Below are 25,155 nucleotides of genomic sequence, written 5' to 3' on the forward strand. Positions count from 1 at the left end.
CAACCAATCCAATGGAGAACACACTCAGAGCCACGCAGAGTCTGAATCAGTAAGGTTTAATATTTAACTCATTTTAAAATTGCTTACAGAAAGTGAAATAAAGAAGAGAGAGAAAGATGGGATTGAGAGATGAGAAACAAAAAGTTTAAACAAAATTGTTCTTTTTAAATTGGACGATGATAGTTAAAATCTGAAGGAATGAAATCCCGTGTTTTTCAATGCCAGCGAGGTGGTTTGATAGTTAAGTCTTGTTACACCATGAAAAAAAAATCACCTGCGTTTGAATGGGCAATCTCTAACTTTTAGTAGGAAAGTACTGCAACTTCACACCCTTCGTGTGTTTTAATGCTAAATTTCTTTGGTACCGGTATAGCAAAGCTTGTGAAGGATCAACTTCTGGGTTTCTATGTTTAACTGTACATGTGTGGATACTGGAAATGGTTGTCCAGTTACTCAATAATTGTGAGCACAGATGGTGTTTCTTGAACAAATGACTTGAATCAAGGGGATCAGGTACCATTTTTCGAGGCCTAGATTGGTTTTCATTAAAACCCCACAAATTTTCAGCAAGTCTGCCCATTCTGTTCTAAAATGCACTGTTACACTGCACATTTAGGAAGCTGCTATTCTATTCAAAATGTTTTAGTTAATACTTAATCCTTCCTGTACAGTTTACTCCTGTCATATACACATCAGTGAATTACTTTTGAAATGTATTGATTTGTATGTAAACAGATGACACATTTGGCATACAACATTTGTCAATGATTTCATGGGCTAGTTTTGCTTATTTTAAAGGATCGGGGAGAACATTTCCTGTTGTTTTGTTCTGCCCTGTGGTTGTGACCCTGGGTGAGTAGGGAGTGTTTTCATTACATAACAAGGTATCATTCCATGGGGTGTGTTAGCTTTGTAATAGGCCTTTTCCTGTTACTTATTTTCATATGTTAGTATGCAGAGCTACCTTAGCAGCTCAGGAATATCTATGGTGGGGCTTGAACCCACAGCTGTCTGTCTTACTTTCACTGGAAGCAGGAACAGGCATAGGTCTGGTCTTGATTTCAGTTCTAATGGAAGATGAGTTGCAACTCTAATTGCCCAAAATAGTCAGCGCATGATATTTTTGGCACGAGATACCAAATTATCCGATGATTATGATGGAGGTGGGTAGCCTCAACATTTAAGTATTTTGATGAGCACATAAAACACCATGGCATACAAGGCTACGGACCAAGTGCTGGTAATTGGGATTAGAATAGATAGGTGCTTGATGGCCATTGTGACATGATGGGCCAAAGGGCTACTTACTGTGTTGTATAACTCTGACTACCAATTCTTATCTTATACCAATATTTAGCTATTTATGCTTAAGACAGCAAAGGTCAGAGTATCACCATTGTGACGATTTTCACTGCTTGCATTCTTTCATGGCGTTTGTTTTCAATTTCTTGGAAGTGGTGATATACATTATTACCTATGCCCCATCAACCTTTCACCCTCACCACCCCAAACAAACTAAAACTGTACCCATCTCTTCAGTCGGGTTTCTTCCCCATACCAAAATGGTCTTAATCAGAATGATGTACTATGACTGCCTCTACTATCTGTTTTGTCTGTTGCCTTTTGCATGAATTCAAAGGAACTGTGATTTTATAGTGCCTTTCATGATGTGCCAAAGTGTTTTACAGCTAATGAAGTACTTTTAACAGTGTAACTCACTATTGCAATGTGAATAACCTGGCCCAGTTTTGCGCACAACAAGGTCCCACAAAAAGCAGTTATTGTGATTAGATCCATTTGTGATGTTGGTTGATGGATCATTATTGGCCAGAACACTGGGGAGAATTCTGTCCTCAAAATAGTACATGAAATAGGGTGGCATAGTGGTTAGCACTGCTGCTCCACAGCGCCAGGGACCCGGGTTCAATTCCCAGCTTGGGGACTATCAGTGCAGAATCTGCACTTTTTCTCCCCGTGTCTGTGTGGGTTTCATCCGGGTGCTCCAGTTTCCTTCCACAGTCCAAAAGACGTGCTGGTTAGGTGTATTGGCCATACTAAATTCTCCCTTAGTGCACCTGAACAGGCACTGGAGTGTGGCAACTAGGGGATTTTCACAGTAACTTCATTGTAGTGTTAAAGGAAGCCTACTTGCAACTAATAAATAAACTTTAAACCTTATTGTCATGAGATCTTTTAAACTGATCTGAGAGCAGTGGGCCTCCATTTATCGTACCAACCAAAAGATGGCACCTCTGATAATGCAGCACTCCTTCAATATTGCACCTGAGCGCTAGCTTAGATTTTGTGCTTAAGTTTCTGATGTGGAACTGAACTGCATCTGACAATATCACCAACTTCCTTATGTAGCTCAGGGGAATTATCTTTAGTTTCCCTCATAATCCAGTCAAAGACAGATTGTCCCCAGCTGTGGCTTCTCTTCCTGCCCTGCCGCCTTGCCTCTGGAGCCCACAAAGATCCAAACGTGTGCCAGGCAATAGTTAATCTTTCTCATTTACTAATATTGTACTATGATATTCTCATTATATTATAGTGGGGACATGCGTCAAATTAAAGAACTGGTGGGCTATTGGATCAGGGTTAATGCTGCAACAATGGTCAGTTTCAGGGTGAAGTAATAATTAGACATGCCATTGCATTGTGAATCATTTGATAACTGTGTGGGGAAGCAGTTAGTTCTACAAAGGAAACATCTGAGCATACATCCTTTTTAATTGGTACGATTGATACAGAAAAAAAGACCAACTTCTAATTATAAGGTTTCACTTAAAAGAATAGCAATTGTATGGAACTAGAATGAAACCATCTAAGAATAAAGTAAGGGCGTTATACTTGTTAACAGAAAAAGAACTGCTTCAGTTAGGAAAGCCAAAGTTAGATATAGGCAATATGTCAATTAAGTTTTTCATATATGGTTTTGTATTTTTACTTCTATATATTGCATAATGCATAATAGTGTGGACGGTCATATGGAGTGAATAATTGAGAGGTATAAAACTGGCTGACTGCTCAGTATTTTGATTAGTGAAAGCTTAAAGTATCAAGCTTTGAATTGTAACTCAATGCCCAATCAACCATCACCATCATGCACCTTTAAGTGCATGTTTAAATACTTTACTGCACCTAATAAATCTGACATGATTTTCATGCTAAAGAAGCTTATTGATTTGAGGAGTAAATTACAAGCAAGACTTGCTGATATTTCTTCCTCATCTGCATGCCCTTTGGTGAAACAGCCCTCTAGTGAGTTCACCCTTCACATGTGGTGACAACATCCAGTTCTACTTCTCCACTATCTCACTTGATACAGGATGGCACGGAGGCACAATGGTTAGCACTGCTGCCTTACAGCGCAAAGGATCCGGGTTCAATTCTGGCCTCAATGACCTGATTTGCACATTCTCCCCGCATCTGCGTGGGTTTCCTCCGGGTGCTCCAGTTTCCTACCATGCTCCAAAGATGTGTGGGTTAGGTTGATTGATGTATTGGGTTACGGGAATAGGGCCTGGGTGGGATTATGGTCGGTGTTTGCTGTTAAAGGCACCATACAAATGCAAGTTATTGCCACAGTCAGTTCTGTAATAAGTGATTTATTACTGTTACGCAATCTTAATGCATTCTCTTAAATGAGCTTTATTCTGTATTCGAAGGGTTGAAGAACAGCCTTGTCATCATGTTTTAAGAACTTGTAGCTGTAATTGTAGCCTTTCCACCAAGCCTTAAAAAGGCAAATCTGAAAAATGATGCCTGCAATGCTAAAATTAATGAGGTGCAGTATGTGTAGGAGGTGCAACCGCAGTACGTTTTATGGGATTAAAGGAGAATAAATATCAGGTTTTTTTTTTGTTTGTGCATCATCATGCTCACTGATGAACTTCCACAGCTGAAAGATCCATAATGCGGAATTGGAAAAATGCTTGTTCAAATCTTAGATTTGGTTTTGGAAAGGGTTGCTGTATAATTATTTGCAAAAGATTAATGTATTGAGAGCCCTTTATAAATTTTTCAATTTGTTTGGATTATTCACTGCAGATATTTGACTGAAGTCAGCAAACATTTTCTAAAGACTCATTTGTTCTTTGTATATGGTGAGACTGGCAAGGGGGCATTTATTGTGCATCCTGTAGTGCTCTGGGAAGCAGGTGCTGAGCCTTCTCCTGCAATAGTGCTGTGACTTGGGGAAGGCTTTGGAGGGCATGATGTTATCAGAGCATTCCGACTATTCTTCTGCTGTGGAGAAAGGAGCTATAATTGAAGCAACCTTGGTGAGATCCTGTAGAGCTTGTCTTTTGTAGCTACAGTGCGAGGTGATTTGTAGAAGTTGATTGAGTCCAGTAGAATGGAGGGGGTCACCAAAGGGCATCTGCTCACCGATAGCCAGACCATTGTTGAGTTTGTTCCAGCAGCATCACTCTGTTCCAGACCTCATTTACAGCCTTAATCTAGACATGGAGCAGTTTAACTAGGCCTGCATCAGCTGGTCACAACGTTTGGTAATGTTGGAGAATTTGCATGTGTGTAGTTTCTCTCGGGAAATTGAAGGTTATTATGCTTGTTTAGTGAAGGCTGTATTTGGACAGCCAACTAATAAAAACTAGAAGCGGGAGTAGGCTATTTGGCCCTTCGAGTCTGTTCCTCCATTCATCTTGATCATGGCTGATCATCGAATTCAATATCCTGATTTCCCCTTCCCCATATATCCCTTGATCCCTTTAGCCCCAAGAGCTATACCTAATTTCATCTTGAAATCAGACAACATTTTGGCCTCCACTATATTCTGTGGTAGTGATTCCCACACATTCACCACCCTCTGGGTGAATAAATTTCTCCTTGGATTTATCCCCTATCCTCAGACTATGACCCCTAGTTTTGGAATCCCCCAACTCCGTTGTACCATGTGGCCTATCATGTTGCAATTTTTGTTACATTGCTGTTCTTGTGTTCACTTATGTTCAGCAATGTAACCATACGTGCCGTGCCCAGTGGAAGAAACCAAACCCCAGCAAAACAGTGTTACATTGCTGCTGGGTCTGAGGCAAATGCTATCCTCACCTTGAACACTGGTGACTGCACAAATCACAGAATCCCTATAGTACAGAAGGAGGCCATTCAGCCCATTGAGCTTGCACTGACGACAATCCCACCCAGGCTGTATTCCTGTAACCCCACATTACCCTGCTAATCCCCCTAACAGTTGGGGGGATTTACCATGGCCAGTTTTAAAGCTTTGCAACAAGATATATTCTCATAAATAAATTGCGCAGTTGGTAGCTCTGCAGGCTACATTGATTAATTTGTCCTTTATTTGAAAAGTGCTGTTTCAGTACGTCTGATTATTAATATTCTTTTATACATTCTATCTATTTTAGAATGTAAATGGAGTCTGGTGCATTTACACTGTTACACTGCCAGTGTAAGAAAACCGACATCCCAACAGCTTGGATATCTACAACATCAGCAACCTGTATTAAGATAGCACTTTTAATATAGAAAAATGTTCCAATGTAGAAACAGAGCCAGAGTTTTGAGAGGAGGGGGTGACCAAAACCTTCGCCAGAGTTGGGTTTTAAGGATGATCTGAGTGGAGCCTGATGTTGAATTCAACAATGTTGGACTTGGTATCCTTGAAGTCGCCCACGTGCTCTTCAGTAGAATAGCATTACATTGCATATATTATTATGCTTTTACCCTTTAAAAACACCATCTTCAGACTTCCCGTGAGCACAATGAGTAATTATTCGTAACCTTATAAAAGCAGTGAATGTGATACTTTCCATTTGTTTTCGTTTGTAATACCATATTACTCAGATTTCTGTACTAAGTTGCAAAAAAATGAAGCAGCTCTTGCTATAGGACCAGAGAAATGTCTTTTTTAGGTAGAATAAGTCCTCATTTAAAATTGTAGCTGTGTTCCTGAGAAGTACAGCCTGAGTGAAAGGACTTTCTGCAATGTAAAAGCTGTGGTTAGGTTTTGTTGGTCTCATCAGAAAAAACATTGCAATGTTATACTCTGTTGAAATACTCTATATTGCTAAATTTCTACAGTGAGTAAATTAACCAACATTTAAAATAAAACATTGAAATGTGGTAACTTTCTACTTCTCTCCAGTTCAGGACAAAGAAAAGTATAGCACAGGAACAGGCCCTTTGGCCCTCCAAGCCTGTTCTGATCATGATGCCCTAATTAAAAAGAACCTTCTGCCCGTGGTCCATATCCCCCTCTTTCCTCTCTATTCATGTACCCATCCAGATGCCTCTTAAATGTTGCTAATGTTCCTGCTTCCACCACCACCTCTGGCAGCGTGTTCCAGGCACTCGCCACTCTCTGCGTGAAAAACTTCCCCAGCACATCTCCCTTAAACTTTCCCCCTCTCACCTTGAACCTGTGCCCCCTTGCAGTTGACACTTCCATCCTTGGAAAAAACCTCTGACTATCCACCCTGTCTATGCCCCTCATAATTTTGTAGACCTCTATCATGTCTCCCCTTAGCCTCCATCTTTCCAGGAAGACAATCCTAGTTTATTCAATCTCTCCTTATAGCCAACGCCCACGAGGCCAGGCAACGTCCTGGTGAGCCGCCTTTGCTCTCTCTCCAAAGCTTTCACATCCCCTTCTGGTAATATGGTGACCAGAACTGCATGCAATACTCCAAATGTGGCCTAACCAAGGTTTTATATAGCTGCAACATGATTTCCCAACTCTTGTACTCAATGCCCTGGCTGATGAAGGCAAGCATGCCATATGCTGCCTTGGCTACCTGTGTTGCCACTTCTGGGGAACTATGGACTTGCACGCCCCGATCTCTGTTAATATTCCTAAGGATTCTGCCATTCACTGCCAGTACTACTTCCTGAACCTCCTGCGTGACACGCTCCACTCCCTAACCCACCCTGTCACTGCTGACCCTCTGGCTGTTCTTCTCCCAATCCCTCACTCAGTGAGGGTTCAGGAGAGGCAAGCTGTGAGCTGGAGAGTTGACATGAGGGAGGGTCAGGGAATGGCACACGCTGTTCCAAAATGACACCGATCAGGTCATGTGGCCCTCCATCAAAGCAGTGCAAAGTGACTTTAAATTGAAACTTTTGATGCTAAATAAGAATACAGATGCATTAAATGACCAATGTTAAAGCAAAATAAAATGGGGCAGTGTAAAACAGAAACTTGCTGTGTAAGATCCTCATGATTTACTGAGTAACAAGAGAACTGCTGTTTATTAGTCTTTGTCCATGATATCTGGCATAGAACATAGAACAGTACAGCACAGAACAGGCCCATCGGTCCACGATGTTGTGCCGAGCTTTATCTGAAACCAAGATCAAGCTATCCCACTCCCTATCATCCTGGTGTGCTCCATGTGCCTATCCAATAACCGCTTGAATGTTCCTAAAGTGTCTGACTCCACTATCACTGCAGGCAGTCCATTCCACACCCCAACCACTCTCTGCATAAAGAACCTACCTCTGATATCCTTCCTATATCTCCCACCATGAACCCTATAGTTATGCCCCCTTGAAATAGCTCCATCCACCTGAGGACAAGTCAAAAAAAGTATGATTTAAGATTCTGTTACTGAATAAATGCATAAATTCTAAGGGTCCAATGGAAGTTGTGCTTTTATTTTCATTTTAGTAAGAAAATATCCAAGCGGCAATTTAATTCACACATTGCTAAAATGGCCATCTCAAATGACAAAGGCTGGATACACAAAACCAGGGAACAGAAATTTTAAGTAATGCTCAGTGCCTCCTTGATAGAATTTATTCAAAAATTATTTAAACACATTGCACTTTCTTACCCTTCAATACAAATTCTCCAAATTTAATTCCTTAACTTTTCCACAACTGTATCTCCTCAGTAACCATCACAATCTGTTAGTGCTGTAGAATTTACCACCACTATCATATAGTTTTGGAGGGACCATTTCTTTAAAATCCTATCAGTGTAGGTAACCTGGCACAAAGGTCCTCACAGGAGTGGCATGGGGCTAAGGAGCATAACTGCAGCATGTATATGAAGATGTTTGCGCATAATTAAAGCATCCTTTAAGTATCAGATACATAATGATTAATCTAATCAATTCACACGTGTAACTTTGTCGTTATTGTTCATAGTATTCTGAGATCAGCTTCCTAAATTTAACTAGGAGGAGCCTTAAACCGCCATTTCTCTTTCTCAGAATCCTGTAAGCTTGTTGGTTTGCTAAAATGGGAAAAATTGACTAAGCTGAAAAGAACTCCATTTCAGCCATTTGCAAGCAAATGATCTGATTGGAATGAGAAGAGACAAGCCAAATATAAAAGGTTTTATTGCAGCCAGTCCATGGGAAGTTCATTTGTTCTGTTGGCAGCCACAGGGTATGATTTTTATTTTGTGTGGTGAGAAACTGGTCTGCAGAGTTCTTGCATGAAAATAGGTTGGTGACGAGCAGATTCTGCAGTGTTGATTTAAGCGACTGCATCATTTCTATGTGGTCGCTTGCTGTAGGTCGCAGAAGCAGCATTTCAAGTGTGAACTATGTGGAAGTTTAGAAGCTTGGTGTTGGGGTTTTGACAGCCGCACAGAGTTGCTGCCACACAAGACCCTCTTCACTAAAGTGGACAAATGATGTTTTGTTAGTCTGCGGAAATTAAAGGCAGGCAGTAAAGATGGAGGATTAATGAAATGTTTGCTTTCTTTTCATGAAAGTAACTGCAGTGCTCAACAGCAGATAGTTGTATTAATGCGGAGATAGAGGCAACTTCTGTTTACTTTTAAAATAGTTTCTTAACTTTGGAATTTGCCCAAAGTATTTTGGACAGGGGTTCATTGATTTGGTGGTGTGAAAGTGGACTTGGTCAAAGTCATTAAAATTCTAAGATGTTGAATTTGAGTGGAGGAATTACTCGCTCGCTTGTTCAATGGAATAAATGGTGGCTTCAAGAGTTTAATCTATCGAGTAACCTTTCACATGTCACTCTGGTGCCAAAAGAAAACTCTTGTTTATAATATTTAGGCAAAGTTTAGAAATTATAATGTAAAATAGTTTTATTGAGATTCTTTGGCCTACAATTTCATTTATAAGAACTTAGACTTTTCAGAATTTGTCATATTTCTATTCTCTGCAGTCTATTTCAGTCAAGGGCCAGAATATATAGCTTGCTGTTTCTTTCTCGAGTGAACAAAAGTTTTTTTGTAAATTTTCTTCCACATTACTCATCATCCAAGATTGACAACGTGCTTGGAAGCTAGCAGCTAGAAATTTTACATCATTGTGGTTACCTGTTAAATGTTATGGTGGCTGAGAGTCCGTTCCCGTGTTGGTGTGATTATTCTGCATTGCTTATTGTCCCGCTCACTTTTGCAGTTGCATTACAACTTGGTGCTTTTTATCTGAGCACTGTTAATGTTGTGATCCTGTTTTTATGCTAACCTGAAGATAAACACAGTCTACTGATGTGGCGGCAGCATTGGAACCCTTTCGCATCTCTTAGAGGAAATTGGTGGGTTTATGCAGCACAAGGATATTGACCTCTACCTAGTCCACAGCATTACGGTACAGTAACAACAGGCACTGAAGCAGTGATGTCAGGAAAGATTGAGGCAATCAATTCATTTAATCATTGGCATCAGAATCTAATCTGCACTTTGACAGTTGATCCTAACTTTTTCCCCTTTCTGATGGTTTCACCTGGGAGTAACCCTCTGTGGATGCAGAGACACAGCAGGTGATGGGATATCGCCCCGGCTCTCAGCTCAACAAAGTGAAGTTATTAGTCCTAATACTTGGGCCCGTTGTATCTTGCAACACGATATTAAGGTGTCAATGTCAGTTGAAGCTTCATCACTTGTCTTGATATGGCAGGCCATCCATCTGCACTGTGGTGATTACCACTTAGACTTGGCTCGCTTCAAAATGCAGTCAGATCAAGGGCATGAGGATCAACATCTGATGGCCTTTTAAATAACCTTTTGCTGAAAAATGGACCTAGTCATCGCAGTCTACCTCTTGACTAGGATGAAGAGTTGTCATCCTCACTGGAAAATGTATGGGTCTTACATTTGCTACAACCAATTTATCCTAGCCTATCACATCTAGTGAAGCGATGGTAACAGCACTCAGCTGAAGTTATGCACCCTGTCATCCATCAGGCCAGAGATCTCCATAGCCTTAGGTTCACTGTTAGTTGAGGTTATTGCATTTGCTGATGCCAAGACTCTTTGCACTGCGGCGACTTTCTTCCAAATGCATCAACCTTGACTTCTCCTGATAAGACGAGACCCTTTATTCGTACACATGACAGATCGTGCTTATTATGTAAGCAAGTGGGTCAATCAGATAAACATTTCCTCAGGAAGTGTATTTTCTGCCAGCATTGGGCTAAAGCTTGTAGGATAGCTTAGATGAAAGCATCTCAAATCCTTGTTTAGACATGGGATGAGGAACCTGCTGATGTTTTTTGGGAATTAACTGTACTTTGTGCAAATTTGCTACTCCCCCTACTGCTATTGAGTGGCCATTGAGTTTGTCACCTTGGTTGATGAAACGCACTCCTTTCTGGCCAGCGGCTATCACACCCTTGCATTCGAAAGATCCAGGTATTTAAAGAATGAACTGCAAGGTTAAGAAAGTAATTTTTAGTGCATAAAAATCAAAACATGAACACTAATAACTACACTTTACCTTGAATAGTCAGACTGGCCAAGCATCCAGTGCTAATTGGTAACTCCACCATCTATGCTTGCAGAATTCATGCTTCCTTTGGCCCATGTGGAGTTAGGTGAGCCAATTTGCCCAGGCATTTTATCAAAATGACTCTAATGGATAATCTTGCAGACGTTGGGACATTTGCAGTTGAACCATACCTCTCCCTTCTGGACCAAAATTTTATCAAGCCACTCAACACTTGGCTTCCACCACATTTATTGACGAGTGCTGCTGACAAGATTGCAAAACTTTCCCATGAACTACAAGCCCTAGCTTGCAATGAGCCTTGTGCTTAAATGTGATCTGTCTTCACCAGCAAACAAGATTCTTAATCTTTCCAGGGCAATAGACACAGCCGCTTACCAAGCAATGCACATGTTAAGTGCCATCAACTGTTTCTGGAGTCTGTTCTTGTGGATCTAGATCACACCCAGCCTCCGCACCCATGGTCAGTTCCACGCATACTTTCAGGATAATAATTGATGTCTTTGATCCAGCGTTCCCAGTTACAATGACAAAGCAAGACCCTTCAGGATTAATGTCAACGTGGGATCCAAATGACCCCCACAATGCAAGGGTTGCATTCCTAGGTATGCCGGAGATAAACTTGTTAAATTTTGATAACATTGAAGTGTTTACTCGACCTGAAGATGTGGGGGGGGCGGTCACTCTGGCATACCTTACTTAACCCATCATTTCTCATGTTGGGTGCTGCAATAAGCTGCAACTTTCACTCATGCCAGACTCAAGATTGCCCACTAGAAACACGTCACTGCAACAGATCAGACCTTTTACCAGATTCATTGGAGTGATCTGCCATGAACTATTGTGGAGTGGTCACACCTGACTGAGGTGCTTGTGTAAGCACTCTGCCATGGGCGTGCCTAGATCTGAAACTGCCCCCGATGAATTGACATGTCCATGTCCTGGGTGATCTTCTCAAAGGCATAATCACCAAGCGTGCAGACGACCTGACCTCTGATGGTGGTAATTGTTCGTAGCTGGCACCATGTACTACATGCTCTGTCACATGTGACCATAAAACTAAATTTATCACCAAGGATCCGCGATGATCTGTGATTGTGCCCATTTTACCTATTTCTATATTCATACATTGGGATGAGTGTTGCAAGGCCAGCAGTGATTGTGCATCCCTAATTGCCCTGGAGAAGGATTGGAGAGTTTGTCCTCTGCTTGCCAGTAATATGGCTGTAGGAGATCTGGGTGTTGAGGATTTTTAATGAAATTTTGTGTCAAAGTTTAAGCTTTCTTATTCCAATCTTATCACTTTTCTGTAGAGTTCAACATTGGCTAATTTGGGTAAAAGTCTTAATGTGGAGCATGTTCTTGCTCCAACTATGCTGTAGAGATAAGGTAAGTGTGTTTCTTCACCCAGCAGAGTAAAACACTAGAGTTAGATGGCACTTAACACTGTGACCTTCAAGCTGGCTGGTGTTTTTCTCAACATGAAGTTTACCAAACTTACTCAGCCCTGCATTCCTGAGCAGCAATGCGGAGACTTGGTTTTTACTTGTTTCTCATGTTTTCCTCCATTCTCATTAACTTTAATAGTCTAGCTCATTAGTTTAGAAGCAGCATAGAGTTCCTACTCTGCGTTGAAAAATTGTACCTCCTCCTAGTACACAGCAACCTGTGCTGGAAATTCCAAAATTAGGAAAAGATAAACAGGAGGTTTGTTGTGAGCTTTCAGTAAAATGTTAAAACTCTGAAATGAAATTTGTGGAAAGTTTGTGCTGAGACTTTTCATAGGCTGATGTTGAGCGTTAAACTTTCTACAAGTAAAATTGATTATGGAGCAAAATATATTTTTCACCCAGGAAATATTACAGCAAACTCATTTTTGCTTAACGAGCCAATCTTGAGGTCAGGGTGATTTGTACGGTTTTAATTGAAGAAAGTGGTAGAAAATCTGGCCCATCTAAGTTGATCTATGACTGTAACACTATATCCTGCACCTCTCCTTTCCTTCTCCCCTATAAGTTTATAAGTTGATTTATTTATTAGTCACAAGTAGGCTTGCATTCACACTGCAATGAAGTTACTGTGAAATTCCCCTAGTCGCCACACTCTGGCGCCTGTTTGGGTACACTGAGGGAGAATTTAGCATGGCCAGTTCACCGAACCTGTATGTCCTTCGGGCTGTGGGAGGAAACTGGTGCATCCGGAGGAAACCCTCGCAGACACGGGGAGAACGTGCAAACTCCATACACCAGAGGCTGGAATTGAGCCGGGTCCCTGGTGCGGTGAAGCAGCAGTGCTAACCACTCTACCGTCATGTCATTGTGTTCTAATGGTGACTGATGACCTTTTGGATCTTATTGTTCAAAGGATGGATTCTGGCTCACTGATTTCAACTGGAAACTGACACTCTCAAGCTCCCTGCACATGTCGGGCTCTGGAGGGCATGTTGGGAGTGTTATCAATTATGGAATTACTGCACATCTGTAGTCAAAAGCATGCTGCTAATTTTGTCGTCTATATGTAAGCTGGAATCTGTCTTGCTGTGTCCCTGTGCTGAAGGGCACGGACTGGTAATCTAACTGGTTGAGTTTAACTAAATTTTAACCAAATGTTTAGCATATACTCTGATATATGTATAGACTTGGATTTCCAAGTTGTGGGTGGGAGAGAGTTTGAGGCTCCCACCTTTCTAGTCTGGTACATGTGATCAGTAAGTTGCTTTAGGCTTTTCCCTGTAGTTCCGTCACCTGATGTGTACCATGTACTAAGTTTCTGTTCAGATGTTAATTTTCTTGAATTCCCATGTTCTATTGAAGTGGTGACTCCTAATCCCTCTTGAAATGAACTTCATTTTCCCCAAGGCTGATCAATTTGGTTTGAGACAGATTTCCAATTCTGCAGTCAGGCAACACAAAAACTGGCAGAATCCCAAGAGGTAAATGTCTTTTCTTGCAGGAGAAGGGTGTGGAGTGTGAAACTGAGGAACTTGAGAGGCTCAAAACATTGGCTCTTGCAACTTATATTCTGTCTTTTTTTTTAAAAACACCTCTTTCCTCGCACCCCCTCCCAAACCAGCAACCTGAAATAAAAACTCTATTGAAAAATGTAGAAACTAGAAGCAGGGGTAGGCTTTTGCATTGAGGCAGTCTTCTGCAGGTGGTTATACAGTGATGGACTTGAAATGTGAACATAAGTTAATAATTTAAATGCTGAATGTTGTTTGCTTTTTCACTATTAGCTGATTTGCTGGGCACTTATCTATCTTTGAACATCTTGTTGAGTCAAAAGCTCAGTGGCTCCTCCACCCATACATTCCACAGAATTTCTCATTCTGCGGATGGATTTTAATTTTATATATTGAAGTTTTTACTCAGGGCAGCATGCGTGCCGTAGTAATACTCCTATTACCCGTGTGCTTAACTTGCTGAACTTCACAAAAACCTGTTTTACCTATATCCCTAGAACTGCAGGGATCTATTGCGGTTGGCAACATTATGCATCTCGAACAGTATTGCTCAAGGATGTTTGTTTAATCCCTACACGAGTATCCGTGCAAGAGGAAATCACTAAACAATGCTTTGTGTTCTGCCAAGCTTCTCCCAAAAAAATAGAAAATGTACTCAAATATTGCAATAAACGGCCAGGTTTGCATCAATTAGATTCTACTCGTTCCAAATATAAACCAAGCGTTTCTACAAAATGGGTCAGAGGTCAATTTTATAAACACATTCATGTGTATATTTTGCACTAGGTAACGGTAAATTTATATACTGTTATCCATGGATAAGCAAGCCTATTGTATAAGCAATCTCAACTATCAAATCAGCAGGGTTGGTAACCTTCGATGAACATGGGAACAGCAATTTTTATCGTTAACTTCTGTTTTTTAAAATACTGGTTGCACTACTGCAGCCAGGAGGGATGAATCTTTGCAAGTTGATCCTTACTGAAGTGGCCACACCAATATCTTATTTCATCACCTCTGATAGAGCAACTGAACTCCTGACTGGGATTCATTTGAATATCGTACGCTATCCAACTGTACAAACCATAAGTCGGCCTTCAGAAGGTTACTGGAGTTTAGCCTTTTGACAAACCTGAAACTGTGCGGATAATCCCTGGTCCAGGCTTCCACTTTGTTGCAGTCTTTACCACCACTGACTTTTGCACCATTTTTGCTTCTATGGTGTTGAATTTTTTTCTCTTTTGGTTGATTTCAGCACTCAACTGAGAAACTGAATGAAAGTGGCAGCTTGTTTCCATACGAAATCGACGGTAAGTTTCTTTTGCTTTTTCTACCCCAGGTGACACCTCAGTAAAAATAATGACAGATTTCCGTCAAATATTTTAGAAGCTGGCAGTTCTTTGCAGTGGGAAGAACCAGAGCACAATAAACTTCCGTTGGAACAGGAGTAAGTCATTAAGCTGCTCAAGGGTTTTTCCACCATTCCGCTTGACCATGCTGTGTATAAAATTTTGCATGCCTCCCTCCCAAATCTCCTTAACATCAGTGAATATCTTGCTACTGAACAAAAATCTGTCAACAACCGCTTGCATTTTCTAAAGCAGTTTTAGCAGTGTCAAAGCCTTTCACAAGACTGTAATCAGACAATAGTTGACATCAAGCAAGGAACCTCTTCGACAGAGTTTTAAGAAATGTCTGAAGGAGAGCGAGGTGGAGAACCAAGGAGGTTTAAGAAGAGAATTCCATAGCTTGGGTCTGAGATGGCTGAAGTTGTGGCCGTCATTGGTGGTTTGAAATTACACAATTTGTCCTTTCAAATTAGTTCTTTAAGCATGGTGTTAATATGATTGTCTTAGACTCTAAAGACAGTGCATCCTTGCAGAAAGAACTCCAAGGTTTTGCACAATGTTGCTCAAGTTCACCTCCCCACTCTCTTGTATTCTAACAGTTTTGAGATGAAGGCCTATGTTTCATCAGCCTTTTTTGTTTATTCCATCTACTGGCTTTCCAAAAGTCAAGTACTTACATTAATTTAGCATCTTTGCATGACCTCAGGATGTCCCAAAGCACTTTACAACCAATGAAGTGTATTTACCGCCTTCCTGTGGCAGCCAATTTGCACTCAGCACATTCCCACAAACAGCAATGGAACAATGACCAGACTTTTTTGAGGTTATGGGGTAAATATTGATCGGGGCACAGGATAACTCCCATGCTGCTCTTCACCAAACCCATGGGACCTTGTATGGAGCAGATGGGGCCTTGTGTTGTCTTAGTGCACCCTCAGTTCTGTACTAGAGTGTCAGCCTGGACCTGTGTGCTAAAGTCTCTGAAGACTCACAGCTATTTGACTTTTGAGGTGCGATTGCCACTAACTGCACCCGGCTGACTAGCACAGTTGTGATTTTAGTAAACAGAACACCCAAATCCTTTTTTTTGCTTTGGTAGTAGCTAGCGTCTCAACTTTAAGAAAATATCCTGCTATGTCCTCCTCTAATATAAAGTGATTGACATTGAACTCTATATGCTAGTTATGCACGTTCATTTAGCCGTTGTCATTTTGTGATTTCCTTCTGCCACCTCCACAACTTACTGTGCCTCCTAAATTGTAATTTGCAAACTTTGATATATAGCTCTCTTCCTTCATCCTGATCATTGATGCAAATTATGGAAAAGCTGAAGGCCCCCAGCTAAAAGATCCCTGGAGAACAAATATTGCCCTTCACATCCCACCAATCGGAGAACAAATCCTTTATTCCTATTTGTCTGTTATCTCCCAATGAATTACCTGCCCACGTCACATGGTTGCCTCCAGTTCTGTGTACTATCATTTTTTTCTTAGTAACCTTTCCTGCAGAACCTTATCAGATCCCTTCTGGAAATCCATATAGGTAGTCCACAGGCATTCCCCTACCAACTATGCTCTTCAAAAAGAATGTGTTTCTTTGCTAAGTTGATATTCAAGTATTCTGTCACTCTGCCCTGATAGTAGAACACTGAGCTCTCCTGTGGAAATCACGTTTGTTCATTTACTGTATTCTAGTTTGTAATTGAAAACCAGGATCTTTCAAAGAGCCATGATCCTGAGTCGATGCACATTTAGGGGCACAATTGTGACTCTACTTATTGAGAAGTGATTTTCAGAGAACACTCTTTTGCAATGCTAAGTATATGTCCTTAACTGAATTACAGGTTGTTAGCCATATTTAAATATGAATAATCATTAAATTTCCTGTTTAGTACTCACACCTGAATATTTACCCTTATTGGTTGACTTTTCCTTATGGGTGAATTTCATGTCTGAGATCAAAGGGTTGTGCATCTTTGGAATCAACTACTTCGAGAGCTGTGGTCGCTCAGTCATTGGGTAAATGCAAGGCAGAGTTTGATAGATGTTTGGAAATGGGATAGTGTGATAGGTGGAGTTGAGGTAGAAAATCAGCAATGATTTTATTGAATCCGGCGCAGGCTTGAAAGGCCAAATGATCCACACCCGCTCTTACATGTAATGTATAAAATAGGCTGAATAATACATGAAAAAAATAGTGCTAGAAGAATTCTGCCTTAAAATGGTGTAGTAGAAATGTTTTTCTAAAAACAACTTTTAATGCTTCTCAAATTGACCTGTAAAACTTCGGCCTCTTTAATGCTTGTTTTGAAAATTCTCCAGCACTAGCAAATGGATTTTGAAAGCATCATAGGAGAGTTAACCTCTTGCCCTCTTACTAAACAGTGCTGAAAATAAAAGTACTCGACTCGCTGAATGTGCAGTTTTAAAGTTCATATCGCTTTGTCTGTAAATGTGCAAGTAAATTTGTATACTGAATTTGCATGTGTATGGGGTATAACTGCATATTGGAGTGAGCGTTGAGGTAGTCATCAACTTCAGTTGTTTGAGTAATTTCAAATTTTCATCTGCAGGGTTAAATGCTGAGTCTTGCATTTCTTAAGCATTTTCCCACCTGTTTTAGTTTTGCATGTTCAGCTATATAAATGAAAATAATTTTGCAGCTTTAAAAAATATCTTGCTGTGCCTTCAATGTTGATTGCATTCTTCAATGTGCTGTGGCACAAATTGAGTTCCAGGAGTGAAAATATATCCTTGGAATGCTGACTCACTCCTGAGTTCAGTAAGTCAGGTACAAATTAGCACGGAGCCTTGCAATGTCCTTGACAGTGCTATTCCCACTTGTCCTGACTTGCTCCTGCTCACACAGCTTCATCTCCTAGCTGTGGAGAGGTCGGGGTTGTGTAACTAAAATTGCATTGTGGATTGGCTGTGCTGCGTTCAGTTTTGGGTACCATACTCAAGGATATATTGGCTTTGGAAGTGTGTAGCTCATTCATCAGCATGGTGTAGGGGTTTAATTCCTATGTAATGGAAGGCCGTGTCCTATTTAATTACTTTAGTGTACAATATGCCATTTGTTACAGTGGCTTTGGAGCAACCCATTGAAATTTAGAAAACTGAATTCAGTAAACCTGGTAATCTGAGCTGACACGAGGAAGCAAATAGTGACCATGCTCTGCAAAGTAGAGGGTCTGTTTTAATTGTCCTGGTCCGCACATGGTTCCAGTCGGTGTAATTAAGTCTTAATCTGCTGAAATTGCTGAACAGGCCATGCAACTGCAAAAAAATTCTTTCCCAGTAAATATGACCTTGCAAGCATTGCCCATGTCCCGAGGAAAGTTTTTTAAAAAAGTAATAATTTGGACAGTATTGTGTTGGAAGGGTCACAGAACCAAATCAGTGTATTGATCATTGAGCATAAAATGTTGAGAATCATTGGCTATTCTTCATAGCAGTGTTTGATACAATTCTGTTGAATCTAGCTTTTTATTGACCTGCTATTTAGGGTGTCAGTCAATTAAAAGCTTGCTTCTACCCTGTCAGTGAATTTGTGGGAGCAAGAAGACAGGGCAAGAGTTTTCAGATGAGGCTGAGGATCTAACGCGAAGTGTAATTGTAAAAACTGGAAGAGGCGAGTGAAGGGTGCCAGGCAAGCGGAAATTCTGCTTTCACTGGAAAAGTATTTGGGACTTCATGATTCGTTAGAGTAATTATATTTCTGATATTTAACATTGAGTAGGGAATCGAATCCAAGGAAATTCCCAACTGAGCCATCTAGTGTTTTATTATTCAAGGAATAGATGGTGATCTGCCATCTTGAACTGCTGCATTTGATGTATGTGTCTGCTTGTATGGTAGCATAGTAACGATGTTACTGGGTTAGTAATCCAGAGGCCTGAACTAAAGAGCCAGAGGTAAAAGTTCATATCCCATCTGAGTTTAAATTCAGTTAATTAAATAAATTCAATTAAAAAGCTAGTGCAGGTACAGTGTCAAAACTGGGAGCTCCCTGCCAGTTTTTGGTTTGGGACAGTCGGGTTGAGTGGGTCAGGTTAAGCGTTCCTCGAAGCACTCTTTGCATGAGAAAGATCCATGCACAAAGATGGTATGCCACTGCACCAATGCCCATCAGTCCAGTAGGTTTTACTTGTCCAATAATAAAAATTCATGCCGGGCAGCTTAAAACCAATTTGGTTTTCAGACATTGGAGGTTTTTGGGTAATTAGATTTTAGACACTGAACCTATTTTTTCTGTTATTAAAGCCCATCCGGTTCACTAATGTCCATTCTTGTTTTGGCTTATACGTGATACCTAACCCACAGTAATGTGATTGACTCTTAATGTGACTGCCATCTGAAATGATGTCCAAGCTACTTAATTATAAAGAAGTGTTATGAACTAGTAAATAGCTGCATACAGACTGCAGAAGTTTAAAAAGGTAGCTTGAGGACAGTTGGGGATGGGCTGTAAATGTAGGCCATGCCTTTGATGTCTGCATCCCCAGATGAATAATTAAAACAACAGGGAGTTGGGAATTTCCTTAGATCTGCTGATGGTTGAAATGTTAATTTCAAAAAGTGCTCCAAGGTTGTCTAAATGAAACATTAGGCCAGATTTGGCCTAACGTTGCAATTTGTGTAGCACTGCTTTGAAGAATATTCTATTGCCAATTTTATTTAATTTTTAAATCCTGATTCCATTATTCTGACTGCTGCTCCCTGATGCTCAGTTGGATTGCATCAGGGTCACCCAGCTCCTGACCTCTTAACAATCTTGGTTCTAACATGATCAAAAGAGGAGGTAGGAGTGACTGCCCTTGAAGTCACCTTTCAGTTGTGCGGCTTCAAGGAGCCCTAGCAAAACTGCAGTCAGTGGGGGATTTCTCTGCTGGTTGGAGACGTACCTAGCATAAAGGAAGATGGTTGTACAGATTAGTCTCTCTGTCCCAGGGTATCACTGCTGGAGTTCCTCAGGGCAGTGTCCTAGGCCCAACCATCTTCAGCTACTCCAATGATCACACCTCCATCATAAGCTCAGAAGTGGTGATATTTGCTGATGATTTGTTCAGCACAATTCATAATTTCTCATGCTGAAGCAGTCCCTGTCCAAGTGCAACATGACCTGGACAATATCCAGGCTTGGCTGACAGCAAGTAACACTTGTGCCAAACAAGTGCCAGGCAATGACCATCTCCAACAAGAGAGGATCGAACCATTGCCCCATGACATTTAATGGCATTATCATTGTTGAGTTCCCATCATCAACATCCTGGGAGTTACCATCAGCGCAAAACTGAACTAGACTAGCCATGTAAATCCTGCGGCAACAAGAACCGGTCAGAGGCTAGGAATTCTGCAGCAGGTAACTCAACACCTGACTCCCCAAAGCCAGTCTACCATCTACAAGGCACAAGTCAGGAGTGTGATGGAATACATTCCACTTGCCTGGATGAGTGCAGCTCCAACAGCACTCCAAGCTTGACGCCATCTAGGACAAAGTCTGCTTGATTCGCATCCCTTCCACAAACCTTCACTCCCTCCACGATCAATGTACAGTGGCAGCAGTATGTGCCATCTAGAAGTTGCACTACAGAAACTCGCCAAGGCTCTTTGTACGACACCTTCCAAATCCATGACCACTACCATCTAGAAGGACTAGGGCAGCAGACATCTGGGAACACCACATGGAAGTTCCCTCCAAATCACTCCCCATCCTGACTTGGAAATATATCGCTGTTCCTTCACTGTCGTGGGTCAAAATCTTGGAACTCCCTCTCTAGCAGCACTATGGCTGTACCTACACCACATGGACTGCAGTGGTTCAAGTACGCAGCTCACCACCATCTTCTCTAGGGCAATTAGGAACAGGGAATAAATGCTGGTCTAGCCAGTGATACTCGCGTCCCAGGAATTAATTTGAAAAATTCTCTAATGCAATCTACTTCAAGACATTTTATAAAATGTTCTCCAGTTGGATTCAATTTCTGTACTCTGTTCAAGATTTGAAGTTGCGTGCAGTGTTGATGTACATCAGGGAAAAATGTAAACTGCCAACATTTTTCTTATGCTAAATTAGGATACGATGCCTTGTCTGGCTGAATGAAATAAATGTTGCCTTGCTTGAATTGAAGTTCATTAAAGTTGCAATTTGCTGCTTATAATTCTAATTCATCAAATACCACGGGACCAGCTCCAAGCAGCCCAAAATCTTGGCAATTTCTTAAGCACTCTCTAAACCTTGTTTTTTTTTTCATCCTGAAGTCCTTGTAACTATATCCTTGATTCCAGCATTGTCTTTCCATCGTATAATTTGAATGCTGAATACTTTTGAGTACCTTGAAGTAAAAGTAGCTGATGTATTCCATCCCAAGGCCTAATGTATTACGTAACCAAGAGCTGGCCTTTATATGGGTGCATTTGAAAGTAGTAGGAAGTCTCACAACACCAGGTTAAAGTCCAACAGGTTTTTTGGAATCACGAGCTTTTGGAGTGCTGCTCCTTCCTTAGGTGAGTGGAGAGGTGGGTTCACAAACACAGCATATATAGACAGCCAATTGCAAGATAATTGTGCAACCTGGTGTTGAGACTACTTACTGTGCCCACTGCAGCCCAATGCCGGCATCTCCACATCGTATTTGAAAATAGGCTGCGAAGTATGCTATGACTAGCATAAAGAAAAATCCTTTAGCCCGAAAGCAATTTTCTGTCTTATCCCAATTTCTTTTAAGATGTAAAAACTGACTTGTATTCAAATAGCCTTGTTACCCTAGCGTTTCAGGGCTTTATTGTGTAATAGAATAGGGAGGCACAAGGCCACTTTTATTAGTGTTTTGTATGAATGATTTAAAATATTTTTATGGATGTTTCAATGATCTACTATGCTCATCTGTAAACTGGAGAAATTGTTGACTCTACTTTCACTTTTCTCAACAGAAGAAAGTCCATGGACACTTGTAAACAGGACTTGTCCAACTAAAGCTGAGACAAACCGCAATGTGGCTTTTCCTTTTTCAACATGTACGTTTAACCATGGCCTAGCTGACCACGTTGGGTTACAGTGGCAGATCAACACAAATGAAACCTCTGTCTCCGGCTGGATCAGTGAGTTGAATCTCAATGAGAACTCGGGGACTCCCTTGGCCCCCCCCACAAAACGACATTGCAGGTCTCTCTCGGAGCCTGATGAATTGTCCAGGTGCCGGTCTCCATGGAAACCCTGCAGTTCCAGGGTCTGGACTCCTGTGTCAAAGCGGCGGTGCAACAGTGGCGGCAGTGCAACCTTGCAGCGCTGCAACAGCCATGGAAGTGCCACACTGCAGAGAAGCACAAGCATCAATCTGCTCCAACATACCAGTAAACATACATTATCGCTCAACAACAGTATATTTAATATCACCAGCTTCAATACTTCACCAGTACCAAGGCCCTCATCTGCCAGCAGTGGATTTGTAGACAGTAGTGAGGGAAGCACATCAAGTGTCCGTTGGAACTCTGCTGGACAGTTTGATTTTAACCCAAGGCGGCGGCTGTCACTTTCACAGGAGCACATTACAGAGACGTCAAATCTCTTGCCTTCAGCAAACAGCACTCCCACCTCCACACCCGAGCTGAGCCGTCGACAGGGATTGCTGCGATGCCGCTCACAACCTTGTGTGCTGAACGAAAGGAAATGTGGGCTAAAGCGCAGGCGGGAGGAAGACGTCAGGTGGACACGACCCTCTTTGGACTTCCTAAAGATGACCAGGGTAAGTTGGAGGAAGTCTCGATATTTATGAAAAACGTAGTAAATTTTTAGTTTGGGATGATTAGGAGAAGGAATAATTCATATACAGGAGCTATGGAAGATAGACAAATTTTCATTTTCCCTGTCTTTTAAGAGTACAAATTTGGCCAAAGTATGTTTTGCTTTAGTACCTGAGGCCACTTATACATTTTTGAGAGAATTCTAGTCTCAAGTCTTTCCATCAGGACCTATTTTAACACCACTTTACAAAGATTCAAACTATTTCTTTCTTTGGGGGGGGGGGAAGCTCTGTGCCCTTCTGTTTTCTGCTTAAATATTTTCCAACTTGTACAAGCTTGTCCTTGAGAGATTAGTTTAATTTGTAGTGCTATTTATGAATTCCCAGGTGATAAAGATTGGCAAAGTGTAAAGTTTACAAGCAGGGAAATTAACTCGAGTATCATGGGTCTTGGGTAGACCTTAACCTTTCAGTCACTTGGGTCAGTGTTATAGGGAGGCAAAAGTGTAGTGGTATTGTGGCCAAACTACCAATCCAGTGACTCGGTAATGCTATGGGGACCTGGGTTCGAATCCCACCATGGTAGATGTTGAAATTTGAATTCAACAAAAATCTGGAATTAAAAGTCTAATGATACCATGAAACCATTGTCACAAAAACCCAACTGGTTCACTAATGTCCTTTTAGGGAAGGAAATCTGCCATCCTTACTTGGTCTGGGCTACATGTGACTCTCTGAAATGGCCTAGCAAGTCACTCACGAGGACGATTAGGAATGGGTAATGAATGCTGGCCTTGCGAGCAATGTCCACATCCCATGAATGTGTTTTAAAAAAAATGTCCAGAAAGTCCTTCTGGCAGACCAGCATGAAAATAAACAGCTGTTCAGCAGGAAATGCTACACGGGAGAGGATTACTTCTGGGGTTTTTGTTGTGGCCTTTCGCCCGATACCTTGCCATTCTTTCTTGGCCTGTGCCTGAGTGTCTTATTAGGCTAGGTGATGGGGAAGGAGTTTCTTGCAGATGAGAACAGTTCTTACCCATTCTATATATTGTAATGAGACCATGGAGGTGATTTGTAGCATCGCCCAGATTGGTCGTCTGCTGAGAAATTGAGGACCGGGCACAATCCCTTTCTTCTGTATATCTTTTGAAAGGTGGCAGTTTTGGCATATCCCATCTCCACGATTTTCTCCAGCAGGCCCTTTGCTGCAATATCCTGCCTGATGTGAGGAGACCGGGTATTTGAGAGGACTGGTAGACAATTAGAGTTTGTTAGTCTCTTGAACCCTGTTATTATTTGTATTGTTTAATTTAATTGCGTGTCAACTAGTTTTGCGTGGGACATATTTAACCACATAGGGGTGCATTATTTTCCAACTGAGTAGCAGAGAGCTAATGCTAAAATTGCTCAATATTTGCATGTTAGCTCCTCAAATTGAGCTTGCAAGCTTTTTGGGAGGGATTTCTGCTTTTAAACTCCTTACAAAAATTTACCAGCGGTGCACAGCTGGGATGATTTTCAGTTAGAGGAAGGGAGGAAACTATGGTTGGATCATTGAACCAACATGTTGAATGTCAAGTATGGAAAAATCTTTTGCCTATTTTGACATTCTTGAAGCAGCTGTATGTATAATTTTCAGGTGTCCTTGTTCTTCCCAAATTACCTCCGATTTGGCTCCCCTCATAGTTCGGGTAGCACGGATCAATTCAGCCCGGTCAGTTATCTGTTTGTCAAGATAGGCAAGTAAATGAGGGGGAAAGCATAGAGTTAGATGAACTAGTGAGAAAATACTCCTATGGAACATGGGCAATGACGAGTTGGCTATGTCATGTTAAGTAGTTAATCTATTGGATTAACCGCTGTGACCAGATTCCTATTTTAAATTGTGTTGGCTGTATCCATTAGTCAGCATTTCTAACTACGTACGTTTCAGTTGGTAGCTGCATTTCAGGAACACCTGAAAATCCCAAGCTCACTGATGCCTGCAGGTACTCTGAAACCTCTCCAGTCTGGAATGCTTGGGGGCAAGGCACTTCTGGATTATAGAATGACATTGGAATGCCTAACAGCAAGTTTGACAAAGGGTCATCTGGACTCGCAACGTCAGCTCTTTTCACTCCTTACAGATGCTGCCAGATCTTTCGATTTTCCAGCATTTTCACTTTTGCCTGCAGAACACCATCACTAGTTACAGACCTCCATTCAGAAAAACACCCATCACTACCCCCTGTTTTCTATGGCCAAGCCAGTTCTAAATCCATCTAGCTAGTTCACCCTTGATCCTGTGTGATTTAACCTTTTGCACCGACCTGTCATGAGACACCTTGTCAAATGCTTTACTAAAATCCACCTCAAAAAAAGCTCAATCAAATTAGTGAGATGTGACCTCCCTTATACAAAACCATGCTG

The 25,155-nt window shown here is 41.3% G+C and overlaps 1 protein-coding gene across 5 annotated transcripts in view; it reads left to right on the plus strand.

Annotated features, from left to right (window-relative positions):
• LOC144500356 (protein FAM53A-like) overlaps positions 1–25,155 on the plus strand; it is a 114,585-nt gene that overhangs the window by 22,101 nt on the left and 67,329 nt on the right. For all 5 annotated transcript variants that reach the window (XM_078223148.1, XM_078223157.1, XM_078223129.1 and 2 more), the window contains exons 3-4: positions 14,906–14,960; positions 21,935–22,746. In XM_078223148.1, coding sequence (XP_078079274.1) covers positions 14,906–14,960; positions 21,935–22,746 — 867 coding nt within the window. The remainder of the gene's footprint in view (positions 1–14,905; positions 14,961–21,934; positions 22,747–25,155) is intronic.

This window comes from Mustelus asterias, chromosome 1 (genome assembly GCF_964213995.1).
Source record: "Mustelus asterias chromosome 1, sMusAst1.hap1.1, whole genome shotgun sequence".
In the NCBI taxonomy this organism is placed as follows: Eukaryota; Metazoa; Chordata; class Chondrichthyes; order Carcharhiniformes; family Triakidae; genus Mustelus; species Mustelus asterias.